Raw genomic sequence first — 23,662 nt, forward strand, 5'->3', positions numbered from 1 at the left:
TACCATTTTTTAAAAAAATGCTTTCCTGCTTTGTACAAACATACATTCTTCTCGGAGATCTTGTATATACATTTTTAAGGTTGTTATTATTGTTGGTTTTTTTTAAGAGAATGGTATTTGTTTGGATTTTTTGTCTTGGCCGCTTAAAAAAAAACAAAGCACACACACACACACCAGAGAAACGGCAAAATAAAAATAAAATGTCTGCGTGGACTAAGTCGGCAGACGAAGAGAAAGTAGGTCACACTTCTCCTGCTCAGACACTGAAATTGAATGACATTACTTTGTACAGTGCTTTGAATTTCATTAGTCCTGTGATATCCTGCACCAAGGGATAAGGAGTGTAGCAATCAAAGTGGTAATTAATCCTACATGTAGGTATGCAAACAGTGCTTTTGAATTTGGTTGGGCTCCCTCCTTCTCTCTCTCGCCCTCCTTTAGCGCTTCCGCCAACCTTTGCGGGATCCTGAGATGCTGCCTCAAAATGAAAGAAAGACTTATTATTTCTGCCAGATTTATATACAGCTTAATCAAAAACAGGAACGTGGGTGGTGCTGTGGGTTAAACCACTGAGTCTAGGGCTTGCCGATCAGAAAGTTGGCGGTTCGAATCCCCGCGACGGGCAGAGCTCCCGTTGCTCGGTCCCTGCTCCTGCCAACCTAGCACGTCAAAGTGCAAGTAGATAAATAGGTGGGAAGGTAAACGGCGTTTCCGTGCGCTGCTCTGGTTCGCCAGAAGCGGCTTAGTCATGCTGGCCACATGACCCGGAAGCTGTACGCTGGCTCCCTCAGCCAGTAAAGCGAGATGAGCGCCACAACCCCAGAGTCGGTCATGACCGGACCTAATGGTCAGGGGTCCCTTTACCTTTTTAATCGAAAACAACCTGGAAAATGCCATAAAAGTCAACGGGTTTTAAAAACAGGAAGGCAAAATGAAAATATCAAAACGTTCGTTAAAATGGATAGTTTTAAAATACGGATAGGCCGGATACAATTTCGCATCTGGATAGTCTCGCTTTATTTTCTTTTTTTTAAAGAAGGTATCGAAAAAAGGACGGAAGCGCCTGCCTAATATTTATGGGTGCAGCCACACCAAAAGGTGGATTTCTCACAAAAGCAGAACGCATACTTGTAAAAATCCCAGTTCCGCAAGCACATAGTCTCAAAATGGATATGCTTGCGCCTCACAGCTTTGCTCACTGACTGTCAAAATGAGGAAAGGTTGCCGCAACAGATAGAAAGCCAAAAAATGTAGTAGTATATGTTAAGTAGGGACGCAGGTGGCGCTGTGGGTTAAACCACGGAGCCTAGGACTTCCCGATCAGAAGGTTGGAGGTTCAAATCCCCGCAACGGGGTGAGCTCCCATTGCTCGATCCCTGCTCCTGCCAACCTAACAGTTCGAAAGCACGTCAAAGTGCAAGTAGATAAATAGGTACTGCTCCAGGGGCAAGGTAAACGACATTTCCGTGCGCTGCTCTGGTTTGCCAGAAGCAGCTTAGTCATGCTGGCCACATGCTGTACGCCGGCTCCCTCGGCCATTAAAGCGAGATGAGAGCCGCAACCCAAGATTCATCCGCCACTGGACCTAATGGTCAGGGGTCCCTTCACCTTATAGGTTAAGTACTCTCAGAATTGTTTGAAAAGGGGGCATTTGTCTCCCTCCTTATGGTAGCCAAGCATAGAACAAACAAGCCACAGAGTGGACCAGAATGTTGGGCTGTGGGAATATTTCTCCTCTGCTCCTCTGCCACCATTTTACAGATTGGGAGAGGATGAGCCACGTGTTTGACAGAACTGAAGGAGTATTGGTCATCACCCTTAGTGCCCTTTAGCAATCCTTGCACTGTTCTGCATGCAAAATGGATGGGGCCAGCCCTACCATTAGACAGAGTGAGTGTCATCAGAGGGCAGCGAGTTGTTAATTACGGGACTTGACCGTTACTGCCAGGGAAAGGGGAAGCTTGTGGGATTTTTCTGCCTTGGGTGCCAAAGTATGTTGGTCGGCCTTGAGTACTCTGTGCCTCGACTTGAGGGAAAGGGCTGTGTGACATTTGCTGCTCTGCCTCGGGTAGCAAAATGTCTGAGAATTGAAGCGCTAACCTACTTCAGTCTGGCTGATCTCATTCCTGCAAGCTACGCTTTCCGTTTTTTTGGAATCCAGATGTGGCTCTCCAGATGTTGGCAAACTACAGCTCCCATCAGCCCCCATCGGCAGAGTGCAGCTCCCCATACCCGGGTTAAATTCATGCATCTTTCTGCTAGGATTGGTGGTATGAAGTGAATCTTAAGGCAGGGATGGGGAGCTTTGACTCTCCAGATGTTCACAACTTCCGCCTTCCCTGGTTATTGGCTTTGTTGACTTTGGCTGATGGGTAGAGCGTGGAGCTCTTAATCTCAGGGTCGTGGGTTTGAGCCCCACATTGGGCAAAAAGATTCCTGCATTGTAGGATCTTTGGACTTGATGACCCACGTGGTCTTTCCAACTCTGCTCTATGAGGTGTTGTCCAACAACAACTGGAGGACCAATGTCTTAAATGATTTTTCTTGCTTCAGCTGCTGTTTAGAAATAACTGTTCACGAGATGTTCAGTATCGTGCTGCATATGAAACAACAATAACAACAATATCAATTTACATACCAAAGATCCCAGGGCAGTGTACAACATTAAAAACACATTACAGAACACCAATGATAAAAAAATAGTAAAAACATAATAAAATGCATGCTGACTGAAAGCAGGTAATAGCATTTTGTCTTGGGGGGTGGAGAGAGGCAGCAATCATGTAGATTTTTTTTTCTTTTTCCCTTTTGTTCTCTGCTCCCGTTTGTCCAATACCCTGGATTTGTTTTTCCCTAGGCCATTTTGAAAGAAACAACATAGCGCTTACTTGAATGCTCCTTTCTTGTCGCCTGGCCTTTTAAACTTTAGCTCCCTACCTCCAGCCGATGGTAACCGATGTTGTCAGTCAGGGACCTGGCAAAGGAGAAGAGGCTATTCTGGGCAGATGTCGCCAGTTCGGAGAAGAGGTCTCCGAATAAGTCTTCTGGGCACCGATCTCCGCAAACAAAGGGCAATTGAGGACACGGCTGTCTGTAATTTATGAATGTTGGGGGATGTTTTTGAGGCGGTGGGTCCCAGATGAGAATTGCACGAAAGCACTAATTTGCCCCTCTCTAATGTATGCCAGTGTGGGGCACGGGTGGTGCTGTGGGTTAAACCACAGAGCCTAGGACTTGTCGATCAGAAGGTCGGCGGTTTGAATCCCTGCAACTGGGTGAGCTCCCGTTGCTCGGTCCCTGCTCCTGCCAACCTAGCAGTTTGAAAGCACGTCAAAGTGCAAGTAGATAAATAGGTACCACTCCGGCAAGAAGGTAAACGGCGTTTCCGTGTGCTGCTCTGGTTCGCCAGAAGCGCCTTAGTCATGCTGTACGCCGGCTCCCTCGGCCAATAAAGCAAGATGAGCGCCACAACCCCAGAGTCGTCTGCAACTGGACCTAATGGTCAGGGGTCCCTTTACCTTTACCTTTAATGTATGCCGGTAATTTGGTCAGTAGTGCCCTGGTGGGAAGGCAGAATAGCTAGAGAATGCATCCTTTGCACAGTGGAACCTCGGAAGCCCAATGCCTGTAAAGTCGAATGTTTCGGCTTCCGAATGATCAAAAAACAGAAGTGATTGTTCTGGTTTTTGAATGATTTTTGGAACGTCCAGTGCAGCTTCCTGCAGCCAATTGGAAGCTGCACCTAGGAAATCAAACAGAATTCCGGAACCGATTCCGTTCGACTTACAAGGTATGTCTGTACTGCTTTGATGCTGTTTATACCCAGGTTACCAACCTTTCGAAGCCCAAGGACGTAGTTGAGTTTTTTTCGCGGGCGCAGTGGGAAACCTCCCTCCTCCCTCCCTCAAACCAGCCCTTCTCCCAGAGGCTGAAAGAGGCAGAGAGAGCATGTGCGCTCACCCTTTTTCCAAGGTAAAAGTTGGGTTCCTTTGAATTACTCTGAGCTTTAAAAAGCACATTCTGCTGAAAGAGGAAGTGGGAAGCAGTGGCACTTTTCCAGCTTCCTCTTTCAGCTCCACGTACTTTCCAAGGGAGAAAATGGTAACCACTGTCTCCACCTTGTCCTTGGGGTCTATGTGATGGTGGTTCTGAGGCCTTGTGTGTGCCAAGGGAAGAGCTCAAGGGCGCCATAGCTAGGCGTTCCTTTGCATCCTTTTCTGTGGCACGAGAGATACGGAAGAGGTGGACCGATCTCTCCACGTCCCTATCTTTGCAGAGCCATCATTATTCTAGGTCTGCACAAATTGTGATCCATCGGGCTGCATGCTGGATAAACCTGGCTTTGACGTCTGCAACTATTGGTTAAGAGTTGTGGGCTAGGGCGACTCTGGTTCAAATCCCCACTCAGCCATGAAATTCAGGGAACAATGTAACAATGTTACACATGTGGTGGGAATGCCGACCTGTTAAACAATTCTGGAATGAAATTTATGAAGAAACCAAAAAGATGTTCAAAATATCTTTCAGTAAAAACCGGAGGCATTCCTTTTAGGTATAATCACAAATGATATTCCCGACAATCAAAGGAAAGTATTCCTTTATGCAACGACAGCTGCCAGGATGCTTATAGCAAAAAACTGGAAAGGGAGAAAAATTCCATCAGTGAAAGAATGGCAAATTAAATTTTGTGAACACATAAATCTGGCAAGACTCGCAGCATTCATAAGGGGACAATCGGACCAGAAATTATTAAAAGAATGGGATGTGCTAAAGAGTATATGAAAAAACATTGTTCTGGAGTAAGCATATCGGTATGTAATGAATGATGCTTACAGGGTTAAAGAAAAAGAAAAATGGTGTAAAAAAAGTACAAAGATGGAAGTAATCTACATTAGACACAACAATACAGTAAGAGTAAAAATTTTGACGTCTTAGAACAAAGGAAGGAAGTCAGTTTGTGTTTATGTATGTATTGACTAGATTAGAATGATGATATGGTTTTATTTGTTAGATGTATGCTTTTTTGTCTTGTTTTTTGTCTTGTTTTCCTTTTTTGTATGTTCTGCTTTTCTTTCTTGTTTGTATAGTATTATTTTGGATTCAATGTTTGTATTTTTTGTTATGATTTTGCATTGAAAATAAAATAATTAAAAAAAGAAAAGAAAGAAATTCAGGGTGCTCTTTGAACAGCTGCACTCTCTCTCAACCTCCAAGGGTTGTCGCGAGGGGTGTTAGAAACTCAGATATATAAGCCAGGCTCCTTAAGCCAGGGTTGCAGTCGCCAAATCAGAACAACATGTTGCCGTTTTTGGGACAGGTTGCTTGAAAGTCACATTTTTTCCAATACGACTTTTGGGTTCCTGAAATGAATTCTGATGGTGCAGATAAAATATAATGGATAGAATTCCACAGGATGTGTTGCTGGTTAGTGTGAAAACAGTCGAACGCTTTCGAGGATCCCCAGGAATGCGTCTCCAGATGGTGGGAGGCATCTGGCGCCATCCTGGCATCTTCACTTGGTTGCAAGTGGGTGATAGGTAAAGGTAAAGGGACTCTAGTCGTGATCGACTCTGGGGTTGTGGCGCTCATCTCGCTTTACTGGCCGAGGGAGCCAGCGTACAGCTTCCGGGTCATGTGGCCAGCATGACAAAGCCGCTTCTGGCGAACCAGAGCAGCACACAGAAATGCCGTTTACCTTCCCGCTGGAGCAGTACCTATTTATCTACTTGCACTTTGATGTGCTTTCTAACTGCTAGGTTGGCAGGAGCAGGGACTGAGCAACGGGAGCTCACCCCGTCGCAGGGATTCAAACCGCCGACCTTCTGATCGGGAAGTCCTAGGCTCTGTGGTTTAACCCACAGCGCCACCCACGTCCCTTAAGTGGGTGATAGCCAGCTGCAAAATGCACCTGGAGAATTTTGAGTGCTGGTCGCGAGGATAAAATGCTGCTAGGGTAGGAGAACCACGAGTGCCGTTATGATGTCCTTCAAAGAAAGGTGGAATATATAAATCCCTGCATTTGGGAGACCACAGTACAAGAATGACAAGTCCTGTTAGGTCTGGGGAATTGCGAGATGTGCAGGCCTTCCTCATTTCTACGTCCCTCAATGCCAGCCATAGGCTACTCTGTGGCAACTTCCCAGCGCATGCGAAGTTGTTGTGAGCTTCTGCCGCTGTGTGCTGGACGCCACTTTCGGTGCGCTACAGCTCGCTAGCACATTGAAGATGATTTGAGATCCTGTATCAAAATCATTGGCTGTGCAGAACCGACAGTCGCGGCAGTATAGATACTGGTTTGCTTCTTTTTCTTACGTATTTTGTGTTTTGGTATTTCAGTGCTGTGAATTGCCCTGAGATCTACAGATGAGGGGCGGTATACAAATTTCATAAATAATGGTAGTAATTTACGTGGTGGAAATTATTTCCATGACATGTAAATCCAAGAATCTGTGGCTGATGCATGTATGTTCTCCTGTTAAAAAAAAACAAAGGTTTGGCTAGCAGCCTGCAAAGTCAATATCTTTGGCAGCCTCGGTTCTGCAAGACGATAAATAGCATCCTGTATCCTCTCTGCCCAATTGTTTATGGCCCCCTGGAGCGCTCGCTGCTCCTCCGATGACTTGGAAGCCTGCCGCGTGTTGCTACGGTGGTCTCAGCAAGGTAGAGAGCAAATGGATTGAAAGGCACTGGGCCATTGATGGTTTTGTATAAATTAATCTATTGCTTCTTAATGAGCCTTTGATTGGGCTTGGTTAAAATCCATAACTCCGTTGGCACAGAGTGCAGAGCCCAGCGCTAATGCTGCAGCCAAGGATTATGGAGGTCCTCCGAGGGATTTTTAATGCGCGGCTTTGTCTGGTGTTCCTGCTCCTGATTGAAGCCTTTGTGAAGTGAACTCTTCACTAATACTGTTTTAAGACCAGCGAGCGCTGCTCTGCCACATCAGCAGTGCTCTGGCTTTGCGTTTGTGGACAGGATGGCTTTTTGATATGAAAGATCTCCCCTCTGATAGTCAGCCCTGTTGCAAACGGGGTGTGGGGGTCTCTCCACCCCTTTTTAGCCAGGCCCCGGCAGGCTGCTAAAAAAAGATAAAAAATATAACAGCAGGGTAGTAACTTGAGTGCTTATTTGCAAAGTTCGAGACGGAGGGCAAAGCTTGTTGTTGTTTAGTCGTGTCCGACTCTTCGTGACCCCATGGACCAGAGCACGCCAGGCACTCCTGTCTTTCACTGCCTCCCGCAGTTTGGTCAGACTCATGTTTGTAGCTTCGAGAACACTGTCCAACCACCTCGTCCTCTGTTGTCCCCTTCTCCTTGTGCCCTCCATCTTTCCCAACATCAGGGTCTTTTCCATGGAGTCTTCTCTTCTCATGAGGTGGCCAAAGTATTGGAGCCTCAGCTTCAGGATCTGTCCTTCCAGTGAGCACTCAGGGCTGATTTCCTTCAGAATGGATAGGTTTGATCTTCTTGCAGTCCACGGGACTCTCAAGAGTCTCCTCCACCCCCATAATTCAAAAGCATCAATTCTTCGGCGATCAGCCTTCTTTATGGTCCAGCTTTCACTTCCATAGCATGACATGAATTGTGCATAAGCAGTTGGTGCTGGTGGTTAAACATTTGCATAGCTTGGAAGGGAAAGCAGGGCTGGGAACTCAACCCAACCCCTTAGCCCTGGGAGGTCAAACTTCCATTGGCACCAGTGCAAGTTTTCCCTTCCAAGAATTTATTTTGGGGAGGGTCATTGGGACCACGAAGAGGGGAAAGGGTTAACTTGCCTGCACTCCATCCTGATGCTAGTTCAGACCAAACACAGTGTTCTCATTTGTGGCAAGCGTTTAGTGATGCTTTGAACGTGAGCTGTGGCCCATATTTACGTATCCCTTTGCTGTACTTGAGAGTAAAGTTCATGGGCACTGCTTGTAAATGCAGATCTCCGAGAACTAAGACTTAGTAATGAAGCTGTGTGTGCTTGGTGGGGGGAGGAGAGGAGAGCAGGAAATTATTCTTGCTCATGCATGCATACTGAATTGGGAATAGGAAGGGTCACAGTGTGCACTTACACAAAAATATATTAGTAATCTGCAATTCAGTTGACGCTATGTATCATGTGTTTGACCTACCAAGTTTTATATTATCCTCTTCAGGGTTAGAATCATTGAGTAGGAAAGAACCACGATGGCCTTCTGGTCCAAGCCTTTGCAATGCAGGACTCTCTCCCCCAAACAATTTTTAACATTTGATTTTAAAAAGTATAAACATACAACATAAAATAGTTCTGAATCCAAATATTGAGATTACTCTGAATCTCCTGACTTCCCCCCATCCCTTCCCTGGGTCCTAACGGGATTACTATTTACAACTGCGTATCAATACTTCTCTGAATTTTTCACCCTAAATTATCCCTACTTTCCATTACAGTGGTGCCTCGCAAGACGAAAAGAATCCGTTCCGCGAGTCTCTTCGTCTTGCGGTTTTTTCGTCTTGTGAAGCAAGCCCATTAGCGGCTTAGCGGCTTAGCGCTATTAGTGGCTTAGCGGGCTTAGCGGATCAGTTGATAAGTGGCTTAGCGGATCAGCTGTTAAGCGGCTTAGTGGATCAGCTGTTAAGCGGCTTAGTGGATCAGCTGTTAAGCGGCTTAGCGGATCAGCTGTTAAGCGGCTTAGCGGATCAGCTGTTAAGCGGCTTAGTGGATCAGCTGATAAGCGGCTTAGCGGCTTGGGAAAAAGGGGGGGGGAGGAAAAAAACCCTGCAGGAACTCGCAAGACATTTTCGTCTTGCGAAGCAAGCCCATAGGAAATTCGTTTTGCGAAGCACCTCCAAAACGGAAAACCCTTTCGTCTAGCGGGTTTTCCATCTTGCGAGGCATTCGTCTTGTGGGGCACCACTGTACTTTACAAGTGTGGTTAAAATCCTGCTAACAGTGGACTTGTAAATACCGTATTTTTCGCTCTATAAGACGCACCAGACCACAATACTGTTTTTGGAGGAGGAAAACAAGAAAAAAAATATTCTGAATCTCAGAAGCCAGAACAGAAAGAGGGATTGCTACGCAGTGAAAGCAGCAATCCCTCTTGCTGTTCTGGCTTCTGGGATAGCTGTGCAGCCTGCATTCGCTCCATAAGACGCACACACATTTCCCCTTACTTTTAGGAGGGAAAAAGTGAGTCTTATAGAGCAAAAAATACGGTAAATTATAAACTTTCCGCATTCCTTATTAAAGTTCTTCTCTTCTTGATTTCTGAGCTTTCCAGTTAATTTTGCCATTTCGGCATAGTCCATCAACTTTGTTTGCCATTCACAATGCAACAACAGCCATTCACTGTTCTTAACATATCAACACACCAGTTAAAATGGAATCCTTTAAAAGCTGACTTGCAGTAAACGAAACTGACTGAGGACCACATATCCCCACTTAACTGGTTTTTCAATTGGGCTGATCCACTCACTTGTCCCGCCGTCCGTGACCATGCGGTTTGAACCGGAATTTGCTGCAAGGTGGGCCAGCCTGGAAACAAAAGGAAAGGGGGACGGAATTAGATGATTTGTTCTGCATTTAAGAAAACAGAATGCTGCACACAATGGTGATGAAGGAAGGAAGGAAATATTTAATGACCCATTGAGGTAGGGCAGCTGGTCAAGCGCTGGGAGGCCTGCAGCAGAGCAGCTGGGAGTGACAGCAGAATGGTTGGAGCTTTGAGCCGATGAATATCATCATCAACCTTTTATTCGGCTGTCAGTCAGAAAAGGTACATTTGTCAATACACCGTTAAACATCCAGGAAGATTTTAGAGCTTAGCCAACACTAAAATGGGCTAAACAGATAGCCCCATAGAGCCGATGAATAAGGAGCTTTGGCCAGAGTATGTCAAGGCTCTTCCAATTGTGGGGCAGATGTAGCCTAACAACCACCCACCATGGTTCATGTTCCTGGCAGTGTGGTGTGAGCATAGCTGTCAAGTGTCCCTTATTTGGCGGGACAGTCCCTTATCCCAGTGCCATGTCCCGCTGCTGTCCCTTATTGATGATGTCCCTTAAATTCCCCGGATTTCAAAGGAAGCAGCTCCTCTCCATCCCTTCCTGCCGGCCAGGGAGGAGGGAGGCTCCAACTGTGTTGCTTGCTGCGTTGCTCAGCCAATAAGGAGTTTAAGAACGACTGGGGGGTGGAGCTTGCATGCCTTGTGCAGATCAAATCGGCTGCATTGCCTGGGGACTCGCCTTTGCTCAGCGCTTCCCAGCGGAGAGGTGACGGTGGTTTTCCTTGCTGCGTCCCCTTTGCCGGGTTGCTGCGCTGTGGGAACCACCACTTGAGGCTTCGTTTGGCTGCTGGTTGACTAAAATCCCTTATTTTGGCTGCTGATCCCTTATTTTCGAGGCAGCTGGTCCCTTATTTTCAAATCTGTAAGTTGACAGCTTTGGGCGTGAGGCAGAATTTGAGACTTTCCCTTGCGCGGTTTAGAACAGCTGCCACTGTGATCGGGGAAGTTATTGAAAAATCACTGGAGAAGTTGAGAATCGTGTGAATGCGTCACAAACGTTAGCAACATAGGAAGCTGCCTTAGGCAGAATCCATCTAGTTCAATATTGATCACACTGTCTGGCAGCATGGTTTGAGGCAGTGTCCTTCCCAGGAGATGCTCACAGCCCACCCGTTCTCTCTGGTCTTGCCAGTGGCGTACCATGGGTTGCCAGTGCCCGGGGCCATGCAGAGGAAAAGACAAGAGTGTGAATGCACATTCAGCTGCCTAACGGTGTCCGTGTCACCCAGGAGATGGCAGCCACAGAGATAAGAAAAGAAGAGTCATTCCATTGGCTGGAGAGGTCACTTCCTGGTTCGCATGCAGCAGCTGTTTTCAATGGAGCCCAGTGACAGAGGCACAATGAGCTATATTGAGGCAGCACTGGGTGTTGAAATATTGCAGCCCTAACAATTTTGTGCCTGGGGCAATCGCCCCTGTGCCCCCCCGACTAGGCCACTGGAGAATCTATATCAGACAGTGCCATTTCTTTCTTTCTTTCTTTCTTTCTTTCTTTCTTTCTTTTAGAAAGATATTTATTAAGAGTTTATATAATAGAACAAACATACAACAAAAAAACAGATACATCACAAAGAAAAAATACATCACAAAGAAACAAAAAAAGACAATAAAAACATAAACAAGAAAAAATCCAATTTTTAACTTATTATCTATATAACCTTCTTTCTTGACTTCCTCACATCTCCCTTTTTTGTGTTCCCCTTTACACAATCAAGTTCAGCAAATTCTAACCCTCTTTCAGACCTCATTTATAATTATATATTTCAACCTATTATGTCTCCAATTTTTCTTCTCTTTTCAATATCAATCTTTACCTATTCTTTATAACTTAAACCCTTGTGCCATTTTGTTTAAGTTTGACATAATATTGCTCTGGTCTTTTCCCCCTTTTCTTTTTAAGAATTTTTGCATACTCCTTTTAACTATATCACTGATGCCATATTCTCTTTAAATCCAACATCATTTTAACATTCAAACATTTTACAATGTTTCTGCAAGTAGTCTTTAAACTTCTTCCAGTCCTCTTCCATCGATTCTTCTCCCAGGTCTCGGATTCTGCCAGTCATTTCTGCATTTCAAATTTCTCAGTGGTAATTCTGAGAAAGCCCCTGGGAGAGCATTTTCAGACTCTCTGAAGAGTCTCTAACATGAAGATGCTCAAAATTCCAAAGGGGGACTCCAATGAGAAGTTGGAATTTATTTGCAGACTTGATGTGATCATTTCTAAGCTCAACATAGACTAGGGCATGGCTGCAGAAAGCCATTATCCTTCTTAAAGGGCTCCATGTACACATCTGGTGCTTTTCAGATGTTTTGGATTACAACTCCCATCAGCCCCAGTCAGCAGAGCTTTGCCAGTTCATCTTACATTGGGAATAAGTTACCCTTTGCAGTTGCACAGTTGGGAAAGGGGCTGTGTGAATGGCTCCTAATGTGTTTTTTTTGGGGAGACCCAAAGCCTGACGGCTTGAAACAGTTATATTAGCCAACTGATGCGAAAGAAAGAGGGGGCTTTGCCCTGCCAGACTTAAGGTTGTACTATGAAGCCGCAGCTTTCTGCTGGCTAAAAGACTGGCTACTTCTAGAGGACACCGATGTGTTAGATTTAGAAGGTTTTAACAATGCATTTGGTTGGCATGCATACTTATGGTATGACAAAGTTAAGATCAATAAGGCCTTTAAGAACCATATTGTCAGGAAAGCAGTGTTTAATGTCTGGACAAAATACAAAGACCTATTGGAAAATAAAACTCCAAGATGGCTATCACCTCTGGAGGCTAAGGCCCGAAAAAGACCCAATATGGAGGCCAAATGGCCGAAATATTGGGAAATAATAGAGAAAGAGGGCAATAATTGGAAATTGCAGAGTTTGGAAAAAATGAAAGACAAAGTGCGAGACTGGTTACATTACGCTCAGATCCAAGAAATTTTTAAAAAGGATAAAAAGTTAGGATTCCAGGTGGAGAAATCGAAGTTGGAAACAGAATTGTTAGAACCTAAGACTAAAGTACTCTCAAGAATGTATAACTTGCTGTTGAAATGGAATACACAAGATGAAATGGTTAAGTCGGCCATGATAAAGTGGGCACAGGATATTGGGCATAATATTATGTTTGAGGATTGGGAAAGGTTGTGGACCACGGGGATGAACTTCACGGCATGTAATGCTCTGAAGGAAAATGTAATGAAAATGATATATAGGTGGTACATGACCCCAGTTAAACTTGCCAAAATATGCCATGTGCCAGACAATAAATGTTGGAAATGTAAGGAAAATGAAGGAACATTCTTTCACCTCTGGTGGACTTGTCCCAGGGTGAAGGTCTTCTGGGAAATGATATATAATGAGCTGAAAAAGGTATTTAAGTATACCTTCCTTAAGAAACCAGAGGCCTTCCTCCTGGGCATTGTCGGCCAGATGGTGCCAAAGAAGGATCGAACATTCTTTTTGTACGCAACAGCAGCAGCAAGGATACTTATCGCCAAGAAGTGGAAAACTCAAGATCTACCCACTCTGGAAGAATGGCAGATGCAGCTGATGGACTATATGCAACTGGCTGAGATGACTGGCAGAATTCGAGACCTGGGAGAAGAGAGGGTTGAAGAAGATTGGAGGAAATTTAAGACTTATTTACAAAAATATTGTGATTTGGTGGAAGTTAAGTAGGATGTTTGATCATAAACAATTGGCCACCACAAAATCGGATCGGAATGGGATGTAAAGTGAGACTAAGAGAAATTAATTTGCAGAGGATTATATTTAAATAAGTGGTTATAAAATTTGCAAATTAGATGATAAATTGCATGGAAAAAAAAATCTATGATGATGAAAATGGTAGCGGGAGATGTGAGGAAGTCCAAAGAAGTTATGAAACTCTGTTAAAAGTAAGGTTGTTTATTGTCTTTGTACTTTATTCTGTAAAAACCCCTAATAAAAATTATATTAAAAAAAAAAAAGAAACAGTTATATTAGCCTTACTCTGACTATTTAAACATTTAAAGTAAAGGGACCCCTGACCATTAGGTCCAGTCGTGACTGACTCTGAGGTTGCGGCGCTCATCTCGCTTTATTGGCCGAGGGAGCCGGCGTACAGCTTCTGGGTCATGTGGCCAGCATGACTAAGTCGCTTCTGGCAAACCAGAGCAGTGCACAGAAACGCTGTTTACCTTCCCGCCGGAGCGGTACCTATTTATCTACTTGCACTTTGTGCTTTCGAACTACTAGGTTGGCAGGAGCAGGGACCGAGCAACGGGGATTCAAACCGCCGACCTTCTGATCGGCAAGTCCTAGGCTCTGTGGTTTAAACATTTAGTGCTGGATTAATAAAGCCAATTGCAAGCTAGAGCCTACCTAGCTTCAAAGCCGGTTTATATTACAGTCAACAATTTATTCCTTTCTACTGGGGTAATGGCCTGTCAACAGAATCCCAATCCCTGCCTTGTGGGTTGTCAAGAGGATAATGGAGCTTCTCCGCTATATGAACCCCGGGAAGAGAATAAATTTCACTCCCATGCTTGCCTGCCATATAGCTGAGAATTGAGCGCTGTGTATCTGAAAACCTGTCATCCTGTAAAGGGCAGGAGAATCATCTTTGTTTGACTTTCAGGCCTGGAATTCAAAATTTGGGATATCTGGAGGGGTGTGTGGATGGGTGTAACATTTGCTTTGTCCCTGCTGCTTTAAATCACTGTGTGGTTTAAAAGGGCCTTGAAATCTGTCTGGTTTCTCTTTCTTGAGACAGCATGTTCCGTCCATCATGACAGGAAGTCACCCTGGTATACTGGGGACGGAATTATCAGCCCTTTTTTGCTACTCAAAAATCCTTTTCTCCCCCAAGAGCAGGTTTTGTTTGTCCTGTATATTAAATACAGGCTAGTACTTGAAATTATTGGAAAAACGAAAGTGCTTATAATACACCCAAGTCTTTAATTTCACAGAAAGCCTCATCTTATTTAATAGGATTAAGCTGCTCACAGTAGGGTTATGCCCAGCCACCAACGCTCCAGAAATTACATATTATGGTCCTCCTGTCTTGTTTTCCTGTCCTATTTCTGCAGCTGCTCAATTATAAAAGCTGATGTCATCCTAGCACGTAGTTCTTAAAGAGAGTCAGAAATAAGCTTTTAGAGACGTCGGTTATAATTAAAATGTTTGCTTCACCAGTAAATGAAACCTTGTGTTGCTAATTATCATCCTTTTCTGGCTTGCTGTTGGGATGTTAGACTGTTTGTGTGTGTGTTAATCCTTGCAAGGAATTGTAGAGTTGGAAAGAACCACAAAGATAATCTATTCCAACCCCTGCAATGCAGGAATCTTTTGCCCAATGTGGGGCTCGAACCCACAACCCTGAGATAAAGAGTCTACATGCTCTGTTGACTGAGCTATCCCTCAGAAGAAATGGTTGCTCTTTAAAGCTGGAGTTAGATAGACAACAGCTCCATGCTGCTTAGTGGACGATTCCATTGGAGAGAGATTTCTGGGGTCCCCTACTTTGCCACCTGTGTCAGTCGGAACTTATTTTCTGGTATTTATAGCACAGATTATGGAAAGATGTTGCTAACAAATAGATAGTAAAAGGTAAAGTCCCCCTGGATGGTTAAGTCCAACCAAAGCTAACTATGGGGTTGCGGCGCTCACATCACTTTCAGGCCGGCGTTTGTCCACAGACAGCTTTCTGGGTCATATGGCCAGCATGGCTAAACTGCTTCTGGCGCAACAGGACACTGTGACGGAAGCCAGAGCGCATGGAAACGCCGTTTACCTTCCCTCCACCGCGGTACCTATTTATCTACTTGCACTGGTGTGCTTTCGAATTGCTAGGTTGGCAGGAGCTGGGACAGAGCAACGGGAGCTCACCCCATAGCGGGGATTCAAACCGCTGACCTTCTGATCGGCAAGCCCAAGAGGCTCAGTGGTTTAGACCACAGCACCACCCACATCCTAATTAGATAGATAGCTAGATAGTAAGTACAAAGTATATAACTATTATAACCTTGCCACTTATGCCATGCAGTGGTGCAGCGTATTTACATCATGTCATGAACAGCCCAGTCATTCTTACCATACTGACACAACTGGGCTTCCTGCTCCCCGATGAATCATGCAGCCAGCATCTTCCTGTGCCAGGCAAAATTTTGGGTGGAATGAATGGGGAACTTGAGAATGATGTAGTCAAGCACTGATTTCCCTAGATATTGGAAGGGATAGACACAAAGCACTGGGCTCCTGTTTCTATTGGCAACTTTGCATTTGTTGTCATCCTGCCTGGTAGCAGACTAAACTACATCACAAGAGTATTGTGACATCAGCAGTGCCATCCCAGCCAGACTTTGGAGCAGATGGCCAGGACCCCACCCCTTAAGGTGGTGAGAAAGCTACAAATAACATTCTGCTTGACGGTTGAGTTGGTATGGCAGCTAGTGAGATATTGGGCAAAGCCAGCAATCGCATATTCCCTTGTAATGGTATAAAATATCACCAAATAGGCATATAGGAACAGCAGGTTGTTGCAGCCCAGTCTGTCTTGTGTTTAGGAAACATTGCACCGAGGCGACACACTTTAAACCTAGATTGCTGTTCATTTAAAAACGCTGGTAGCGTTAAGATAAATTCAACAATGTAAATAAGTTTTGATGGATGTAACAATGGATTACAGAATGGTTTATGTAAAATATGCAAGGATGTTGGGTAAGCAAAATGAACCACCGAAAGAGAAGAAGGGAAGGCATTGATTTAAGGTTGTTTAAATGAATATTTTGAAATGTAATTCAGAAAATGTAATTAAAAAATTATATACAAATAAGCCTAGATTGCATTCCATTGAAGGTGACACAATCAAGTTACAATGGAGATATATATATATGTCACGGTTTTTTAAATGTCTTCTTTTTCGTTACAAAACTAATAGTCCCCAAACAAATATTACAAATATGGTCACAGCTGAAAGGATATTATTAGTTAGTGCTAAGGGGGAAAAGGGCCCCAGAATCACTCGGAAATTTCTAAAAGTTGAAAAAAATCACCCTGCAAAAACCATTTGTTTCTTTTGAGGAATACAGAAATTCATGTCCGATTTTTTTAAAAACTTGAGAGGGTTTGGCCTCTGTTCAAATCTAGTTGAAATTTCCAGCAAAAGTTGGTAGATATTATATACACATACTGGACATTTATCTAAGGCTTTCACTGTCACAATGATCTTTATTTACTCTCCAGAAATTTGAACGGCACACGTTTTCTTATTTACTCCAACAGCCGTGATCCTCAAGGTTCCTCCATGTTGTTCAGGATGGGCAGGCGTAGTGAATTACAACTATGAGAATAGTCTCCTGACACCTTTTTGCTTCCCTTTGCTGTTGTTGCAGGATGCGCGCCAGAAATTCCGCTCCGTCCTGGTTGAGGCTACAATAAAACTCGATGAACTAGTGAAGAAGATTGGGAAAGCTGTCGAAGACTCGAAACCCTACTGGGAAGCTCGGAGGGTTGCCAGGCAGGTAAGTCAAAAAGCCTTCGCTATTAAGCGGGGAGGGTGTGACTCTAGCCACACAGAGTACACTTTAGCCTGCTTTGGAGCATGGTTGGCAGCTTCATATACTGCGATTGTTCATATACTGCAATTGTTCTGCGCTGGCTTTGGTCCTGGCTTGTATTAAGGGTGTGATCTTGGCTTATTCTCTCGGTTTGTGGAGCCAGAATTCCCCGGTTTGGACAGAACGAAGAACTGGTTGCATACAAGCCAGGAACTTCGAGCCAAAGTTGAAGGCTTGGCCCCAATACTCATTCCTAGCTTTATAAACCATAATGAATTATCATCCAGATCTGCCCACCAAGAGTACAGTGGTACCTTGGTTCTCAAATGGCTTGGCTCCCGAACGCCGCAAACCCAGAAGTAAGTGTTCCGGTTTGCGAACGTTTTTTGGAAGCCAAACATCCGGCGTGGCTTCTGTTTGAGTGCAGGAAGCTCCTGCAGCCAATTGGAAGCTGCGCCTTCATTTTCGAACAGTTTCAGGAGTCGAATGGACTCCTGGAACAGATTATGTTTGAGAACCAACGTACCGCTGTACTTTGATAAAACCAGTGCTTTTTTCTTTAAAAAAACGTTTAGGGATACTCTCATTTTGACTCAAGAAAATCACAATTTTATTGTTAATAAATACTAAAGTACAAAGATTCACAAAATGTTTAGGGGTATGGTTTTCGAACAGTTTCGGGAGTCGGAACAGACTCCCAGAACAGATTAAGTTTGAGAACCAAGGTACCACTGCACAAAGATGCTGTTTATATTGTGCGATGTGTAAGCATTTGACAAATATCATTGTGGATGTTTCAACTGTGCGTAATGGTCGCGGGACTGATGACACCGTTTTTCTCCTTCTGTACCCTCTCCGGCTGCTTGTAAATATCACCCACGCGCAAGTAAACTCTGAAAGGACTTGCTCTGTTCTCTTCCCCCGTCCCCACTAATAATGATCTGTCAGATCCTTCCAAAAACCTATCTGCGTTTCTGTGATTCCCAGCAATTGCGTCAGAGCACAACTAATTATCGGTCTTGGGATTTCCATCTCTTTGTTCTGATTTTTAAAATCCCGGATGCTCAGAAGCTCGAATTGCAAATCGATTTTAAAAAGCATGTGGGTGTGTTGTAATTTGAAGACATTTGGGCATTGCTTACTCACGGGCTTTTGGGGTTGTTATGGAAACTGGTGGCAAGCTAAAATATGGAGGAGTTTCTCTCTTGCACCTTCTCTTTCTGTGGTTTTGAACCAAAAAGGAGAACAAAAAATTCCGGTGGCATTGCTTTAAAGTGACTGTTTGTGGCTTAGGGTGTGAAGACAGTTGTGACTGGACATGGCTGTGTGGCTGCTTTGTGATCATCATATTGTGACACACTGACTGTTTTTAAATATCATAATAGTGACTGAGATGGCTTTCTTTTCTTACCATACCCCCCTTGATCCAGTTTTGATTTTATGACCAGGCTAGACTCAATGGTGCATTGAATGGAACAGTGATATTCAATGGTGCAATTGTAGTTAATGCCCTCGGTTTGTTCTCCTGTAATGATTAGGAAAAAAGCACTCCATTCTCAGGCTTTTCACTTTTGTGAGACATGGGGCCAGCTCTCATGACCCCACATTCTGGAATTATTTGCAGTGTGTGCTCATTTCTCTTAGGAGCAGTGAGCGATGAAGCAGTCGGGTGGCTGCGTCACAATGGAATCTAAGCCTTGGTTATTACTAATGGGAAGGTGAGCTGGGATCTGGGCTTGTAGTCCGAGACAGGGGGCTCTTTCTATAAACCGTCAGCTGGCTTGACAAAGCTGAATTGGGTGGGAGCTCCTCAAAGTCATCTTCTTACCGGCTTATAAATTGCTTTTCATGCTTGTTTGTGGTCCTAGTTTGAAGGAAAGTGATTAGGCTCGTTGACAACCCAAACATACTTGTCAGCAAAGGAGGGTCAGACTAGATGTCCCTTGGGGTCCCTTCCAACTCTACACTTCTATGAAAAAGACTTGTGTGGCTAAGGTGGAATAATGAGCTGCTGCAAAAAAAGGTAAAGGTAAAGGACCCTAGACGGTTAAGTCCAGTCAAAGGCGACTATGGGGTTGCAGCGCTCATCTTGCTTTCAGGCCGAGGGAGCCGGCATTTGTTCACAGACTTCTTTCTGGGTTATGTGGCCAGCAGGACAAAACTGCTTCTGGTGCAACAGAACACCGTGACAGAAGCCAGAGCGCATGGAAACACTGTTTACCTGCATGCCACAGCGGGACCTATTTATCTACTTGCACTGGTGTGCTTTCAAACTGCTAGGTTGGCAGGAGCTGGGACAGAGCAATGGCAGCTCACTCTGTCGTGGGGATTTGAACAGGCGACCTTCCAAGCCCAAGAGCCTCAGTGGTTTAGAGCCCAGCACATTGTTCCCGCCACACACACACGAAGTAAACCCAGCCTGTGTTGGCTATCCCTTTGCTAATTCCGGATTCGTTGCACTTTTCGGATGTTATGTGACTGTGTTGAGAAGGGTGTGGAGCGGAATTGCACACAATTCAAGTTACAAGAAAGGCAATTCTGACTAGACATCAGGAAGAACTTTCTGACAGTAAGAGTTGTTTGATGGTGGAATGGTCTCCCTCGGGAGGTGGTGGGTTCTCTTGCTTAAAGGTTTCTAAGTAGAGTTTGGATGACTATCTGTCATGGATGCTTTAGCTGAGATTCCTGCATTCCAGGGGATTGGACTACAGTGGTACCTCGGATTACAGATGCTTCAGGTTACAGACGCTTCAGGTTACAGACTCCGCTAACCCAGAAATAGTACCTTGGGTTAAGAACTTTGTTTCAGGATGAGAACAGAAATCGCTCGGCGGCGGCAGTGGGAGGCCCCATTAGCTAAAGTGTTACCTCAGGTACAGACAGTTTCAGGTTAAGAACAGACCTCCAGAACGAATTAAGTTCTTAACCCAAGGTCCTTGGGCAATTCTATGATTCTAAGTGTAGAAATTGAAATTGTTCCATGATTCTACATCCAGCATTCATGTGTCCATAATAAGCCCCCACGCATATATAACTGAACACAACAGAACATCTGTTGGGTGACCTGAAAAACCAGAAATTCTGATTACATTCAAAAGTGATTCCAGCTCTGATTTTAAAAACTATTCTCAACAAAAAAGATCCACATGTTAAAAGCAGATCCGGTCTAAAGTTACATCCATACCATGCATTTAAAGCAGGTGGGTTCCTCCAAACAATCCTGGAAACTGTAGTGTGTTAAGAGTGCTGGGAATTGTAGGTTTGCAAGAGGTAAATTATAGTTCCCAGGATTCCTTTGGAGGAAGTCATTTCCTTTAAACATACAGTCAGTCGATCGTTTGAATCACCAGTGCCATCCTCAGAGTCGTTAAATTTCACTATTTGCTTTTTTGGAACTTGCGGTAAACTACGCGACTGTACAGCTTTGCCCCATCTTGCAAAAACACTTCTTGGCAAGAGCTGCAAGGAAGGATGAGTTCTGAGAACAAAAATCCCATGTCTGTGAAAATGGGGCAGAGTTGGATTCATGTTTGGCCGGCCGCCACGGAGTCGGTGACAAGCGAAAGAGCTGGAGTGGTTCAGCACAATAACTGGGTGACCTCTTCTGCTGACGCAGTCGTGCTTGGTAATCGTCGGTAGCTCGAGGAAGTTTCTTTCTTTGTCCAGAAGAGAGAACCTTAGAGACTGAAAATATTTCTGTGTTTCTATAGGAAGATCAAAATCCACTGGAAGGTGGTGTAGCAGAGCGGCTCTGCTGTGAAGTGCCTATAATTGTTGAAAATGTTCTTCTATTATTATTATTATTATTATTATTATTATTATTATTATTATTATTATTATTGAGTTTATATACCGCCCTATACCCGGAGATCTCAGGGCAGTTCATAGAAAAGATCACAACATATATAATCAGGATAAAAACAACAACCCAATAACACCCCCCCTGAAAAGAGCCACATTTTAAAAGGACATAGGATGTCAACCAAATCAACCAAAGGCCTGGTTAAAAAGGAACGTTTTTGCCTGGCACCTAAAGGTGTGTAATGCAGGCACCAGGCGAACTTCCCTGGGGAGAGCATTCCACAGATGGGGAGCCACTGCAGAGAAGGCCCTGTTCTCGTGTTGCCACCCTCCGGACCTCTCAGGGAGAAGGCACATGAAGAAGGGCCTCAGAAGATGATCTCAGGGTCTGGGTAGGTTCATATGGAAAGAGGCGGTCCTTGAGGTATTGCGGTCCTGAGCCGTTTCAGGCTTTATACTTCAGCACTTTGAATTGGGTCTGGAAACTAATTGGTAGCCAGAGCAGTCAGACCAGAATTGGTGTAATATGCTCAAACCATCCAATGCAATTCTGGGCTGCATTAATAGGAGTATAGCATCTAGATCAAGGGAAGTAATAGTGCCACTGTATTCTGCTCTGGTCAGACCTCACCTGGAGTACTGTGTCCAGTTCTGGGCACCACAGTTCAAGAAGGACACTGACAAACTGGAACGTGTCCAGAGGAGGGCAACCAAAATGGTCAAAGGCCTGGAAACGATGCCTTATGAGGAACGGCTAAGGGAGCTGGGCATGTTTAGCCTGGAGAAGAGGAGGTTAAGGGGTGATATGAAAGCCATGTTCAAATATATAAAAGGATGTGACATAGAGGAGGGAGAAAGGTTGTTTTCTGCTGCTCCAGAGAAGCGGACACGGAGCAATGGTTCCAAACTACAAGAAAGAAGATTCCACCTAAACATTAGGAAGAACTTCCTGACAGTAAGAGCTGTTCGACAGTGGAATTTGCTGCCAAGGAGTGTGCTGGAGTCTCCTTCTTTGGAGGTCTTTAAGCAGAGGCTTGACAACCATATGTCAGGAGTGCTCTGATGGCAGTGGCGTAGCATGGGTTGTCAGCACCCGGGGCAAGGCAAGTAATTTGCGCCCCCTAACCCCTGGATTTTAGCACTCGAATGTGAGCGTGCCCCCCCAGATGTTGCGGCCGGCCCCCCTGCACCCCCCCCACGCTACACCATTGGGGCTGGGGGCGAGTGAAGGAACCAAGGACCCCCCCCTTAAGGCTCAGCAGGAATTTATTAAATTTATTATTTGCGGAGCCCCCGTGGGCGGAGGCAGCCGAAGCCCCCTCCCCTCGGGCGCCTCCCCGCCCTCTCCTCTCCTTGGGCGCTCCGAGGCGCTCCAGATCCGGGCTTGGCGAGCGCCTCTCTTCCCCCCAGCCTGGTCCGGGGGCTTCCAGCCGCGCTCCGTCCTCGCCCGTCGCCCCCGCCCCCGCCCCCCCGCGGCTGAGGCTTGCACTGAGAGCCGGAGCCAGCGGCGCCCCCTTCCGCTGGGAGACCCTCGCCCGCCCGCTGGCTTCCTCTCGGAGGGTTTGGCTCCTCCCTCCCAGTCGGCAGAAGCAGCCGCCGCCTGTGGCTGGGCCGAGCGGATGGCGGCGGCGGGGGTGTGTGGAGGCTGCCCGTGCCCGGCCAGGCGTTGGTGGCGGCGTCGGCGCTGCTGCAGCGGCTGCTCCTCCTACGAGCAGTGAGTGGAGCGCAGCCGCAGCGGCGGCGGCGGCGCGCGCGCGCGCGCTAGGGCACAAGGCTGGCGGTGGCGGCGGGGAGCCCGGCGGAGGAAGGAACTTGTCCCTTCCCTCTGGACTTGCGCCCCCCCAGATGTTGCGCCCGGTGCGGCCGGCACCCCTGGCACCCCCCACGCTACGCCACTGTCTGATGGTGTTTCCTGCTTGGCAGGGGGTTGGACTCGATGGCCCTTGTGGTCTCTTCCAACTCTATGATTCTATGATTCTATGCTCCAGTGAGCAACCTGGCCGCTGAATTCTGCACCAGCTGAAGTTTCCGAACCGTCTTCAGAGGCAGTCCTACATATAACGCATTGCAGTAATCTAACCTTGAGGTTACCAGAGCATAGACAGCGGTAGTTAGGCTATCCTTGTCCAGATAGGGGCATAGCTGGGCCACCAGCTGAAGCTGATGGAAGGCACTCCGGGCCACTGAGGCCACCTGAGCCTTGAGTGATAGCAAAGGATCCAGAAGCACCCTCAAGCTACAAACCTGCTCCTTCAGAGGAAATGTAATCCCATCAAGAGCTGGTGATCTCCCACCCATCCGGTCTAGGGAACCACCCACTAACAGAGCCTCATTCTTACCTGGAATGAGCTTCAGTTTGTTGGCTCTCATCCAGTCCATTACTGAGGCAAGACACTATAAATATATACACACACACACCCATATTTTTCCGTGTATAAGACGCCTCCACGTATAAGACGACCCCTATTTTTTTTAACCCTAAATTAAGAAATTAAGTTGTTTAGCTTTTTTGGAAAGTGGGGGAGGTCACTTCCACCAATCGCTCACCTGCCTGCCTGCCACTGCCGATCGCTTGCCACAGCTACTGCCGATTGCACACCTCGCCGCAGCCGCCACCACCAGCCCACCCGCCCACTTGCCGCAGCCGCCAATCGCCTGCCCGCCTTGCCACAGCTGCCAATCGCCTGCCCAGTCGCCAGCAGCCCTTGCTGCAGCCACCAATCACCCGCCCAGTCGCCGCTGTCAGTCTCCTGCTTGCTGCTGCCATTACAGTGGTACCTCGCAAGACGAATGCCTCGC

General features: G+C 45.8%; 1 protein-coding gene and 1 long non-coding RNA gene across 9 annotated transcripts in view; one reads left to right on the forward strand and one right to left on the reverse strand.

Annotated features, from left to right (window-relative positions):
- The window catches only part of SH3BP5 (SH3 domain binding protein 5), a 56,425-nt gene that overhangs the window by 9,601 nt on the left and 23,162 nt on the right, over positions 1 to 23,662 (forward strand). For 4 of the 5 annotated variants that reach the window (XR_014556836.1, XM_083706020.1, XM_083706021.1 and 1 more), the window contains one exon: positions 16,898 to 17,026. Coding sequence is in view for 4 of the 5 variants with exons in the window: in XM_083706020.1 (XP_083562146.1) it covers positions 16,898 to 17,026 (129 nt within the window). In the remaining variant the exon portion in view is untranslated. Of the gene's footprint in view, positions 1 to 15,852; positions 15,944 to 16,897; positions 17,027 to 23,662 lie in introns of those variants that run through there. The other variant, XM_083706019.1, reaches the window with a different exon arrangement.
- LOC310828453 lies at positions 17 to 15,789 on the reverse strand. Of its 4 annotated transcripts, none has more exons than XR_014556886.1 (3): positions 15,598 to 15,789; positions 9,342 to 9,504; positions 17 to 474 (listed from the first exon to the last, which is right to left on the reverse strand). It is a non-coding gene; the product is annotated as an uncharacterized lncRNA (long non-coding RNA). The 4 variants fall into 4 exon arrangements; XR_014556887.1 differs by having other exon boundaries at positions 17 to 478; XR_014556888.1 differs by lacking the exon at positions 17 to 474 and adding an exon at positions 2,736 to 2,974 and having other exon boundaries at positions 9,446 to 9,504; positions 15,598 to 15,787.

Source organism: Podarcis gaigeae (assembly GCF_964106915.1).
Source record: "Podarcis gaigeae genome assembly, chromosome: 12".
Classification (NCBI taxonomy): domain Eukaryota; kingdom Metazoa; phylum Chordata; class Lepidosauria; order Squamata; family Lacertidae; genus Podarcis; species Podarcis gaigeae.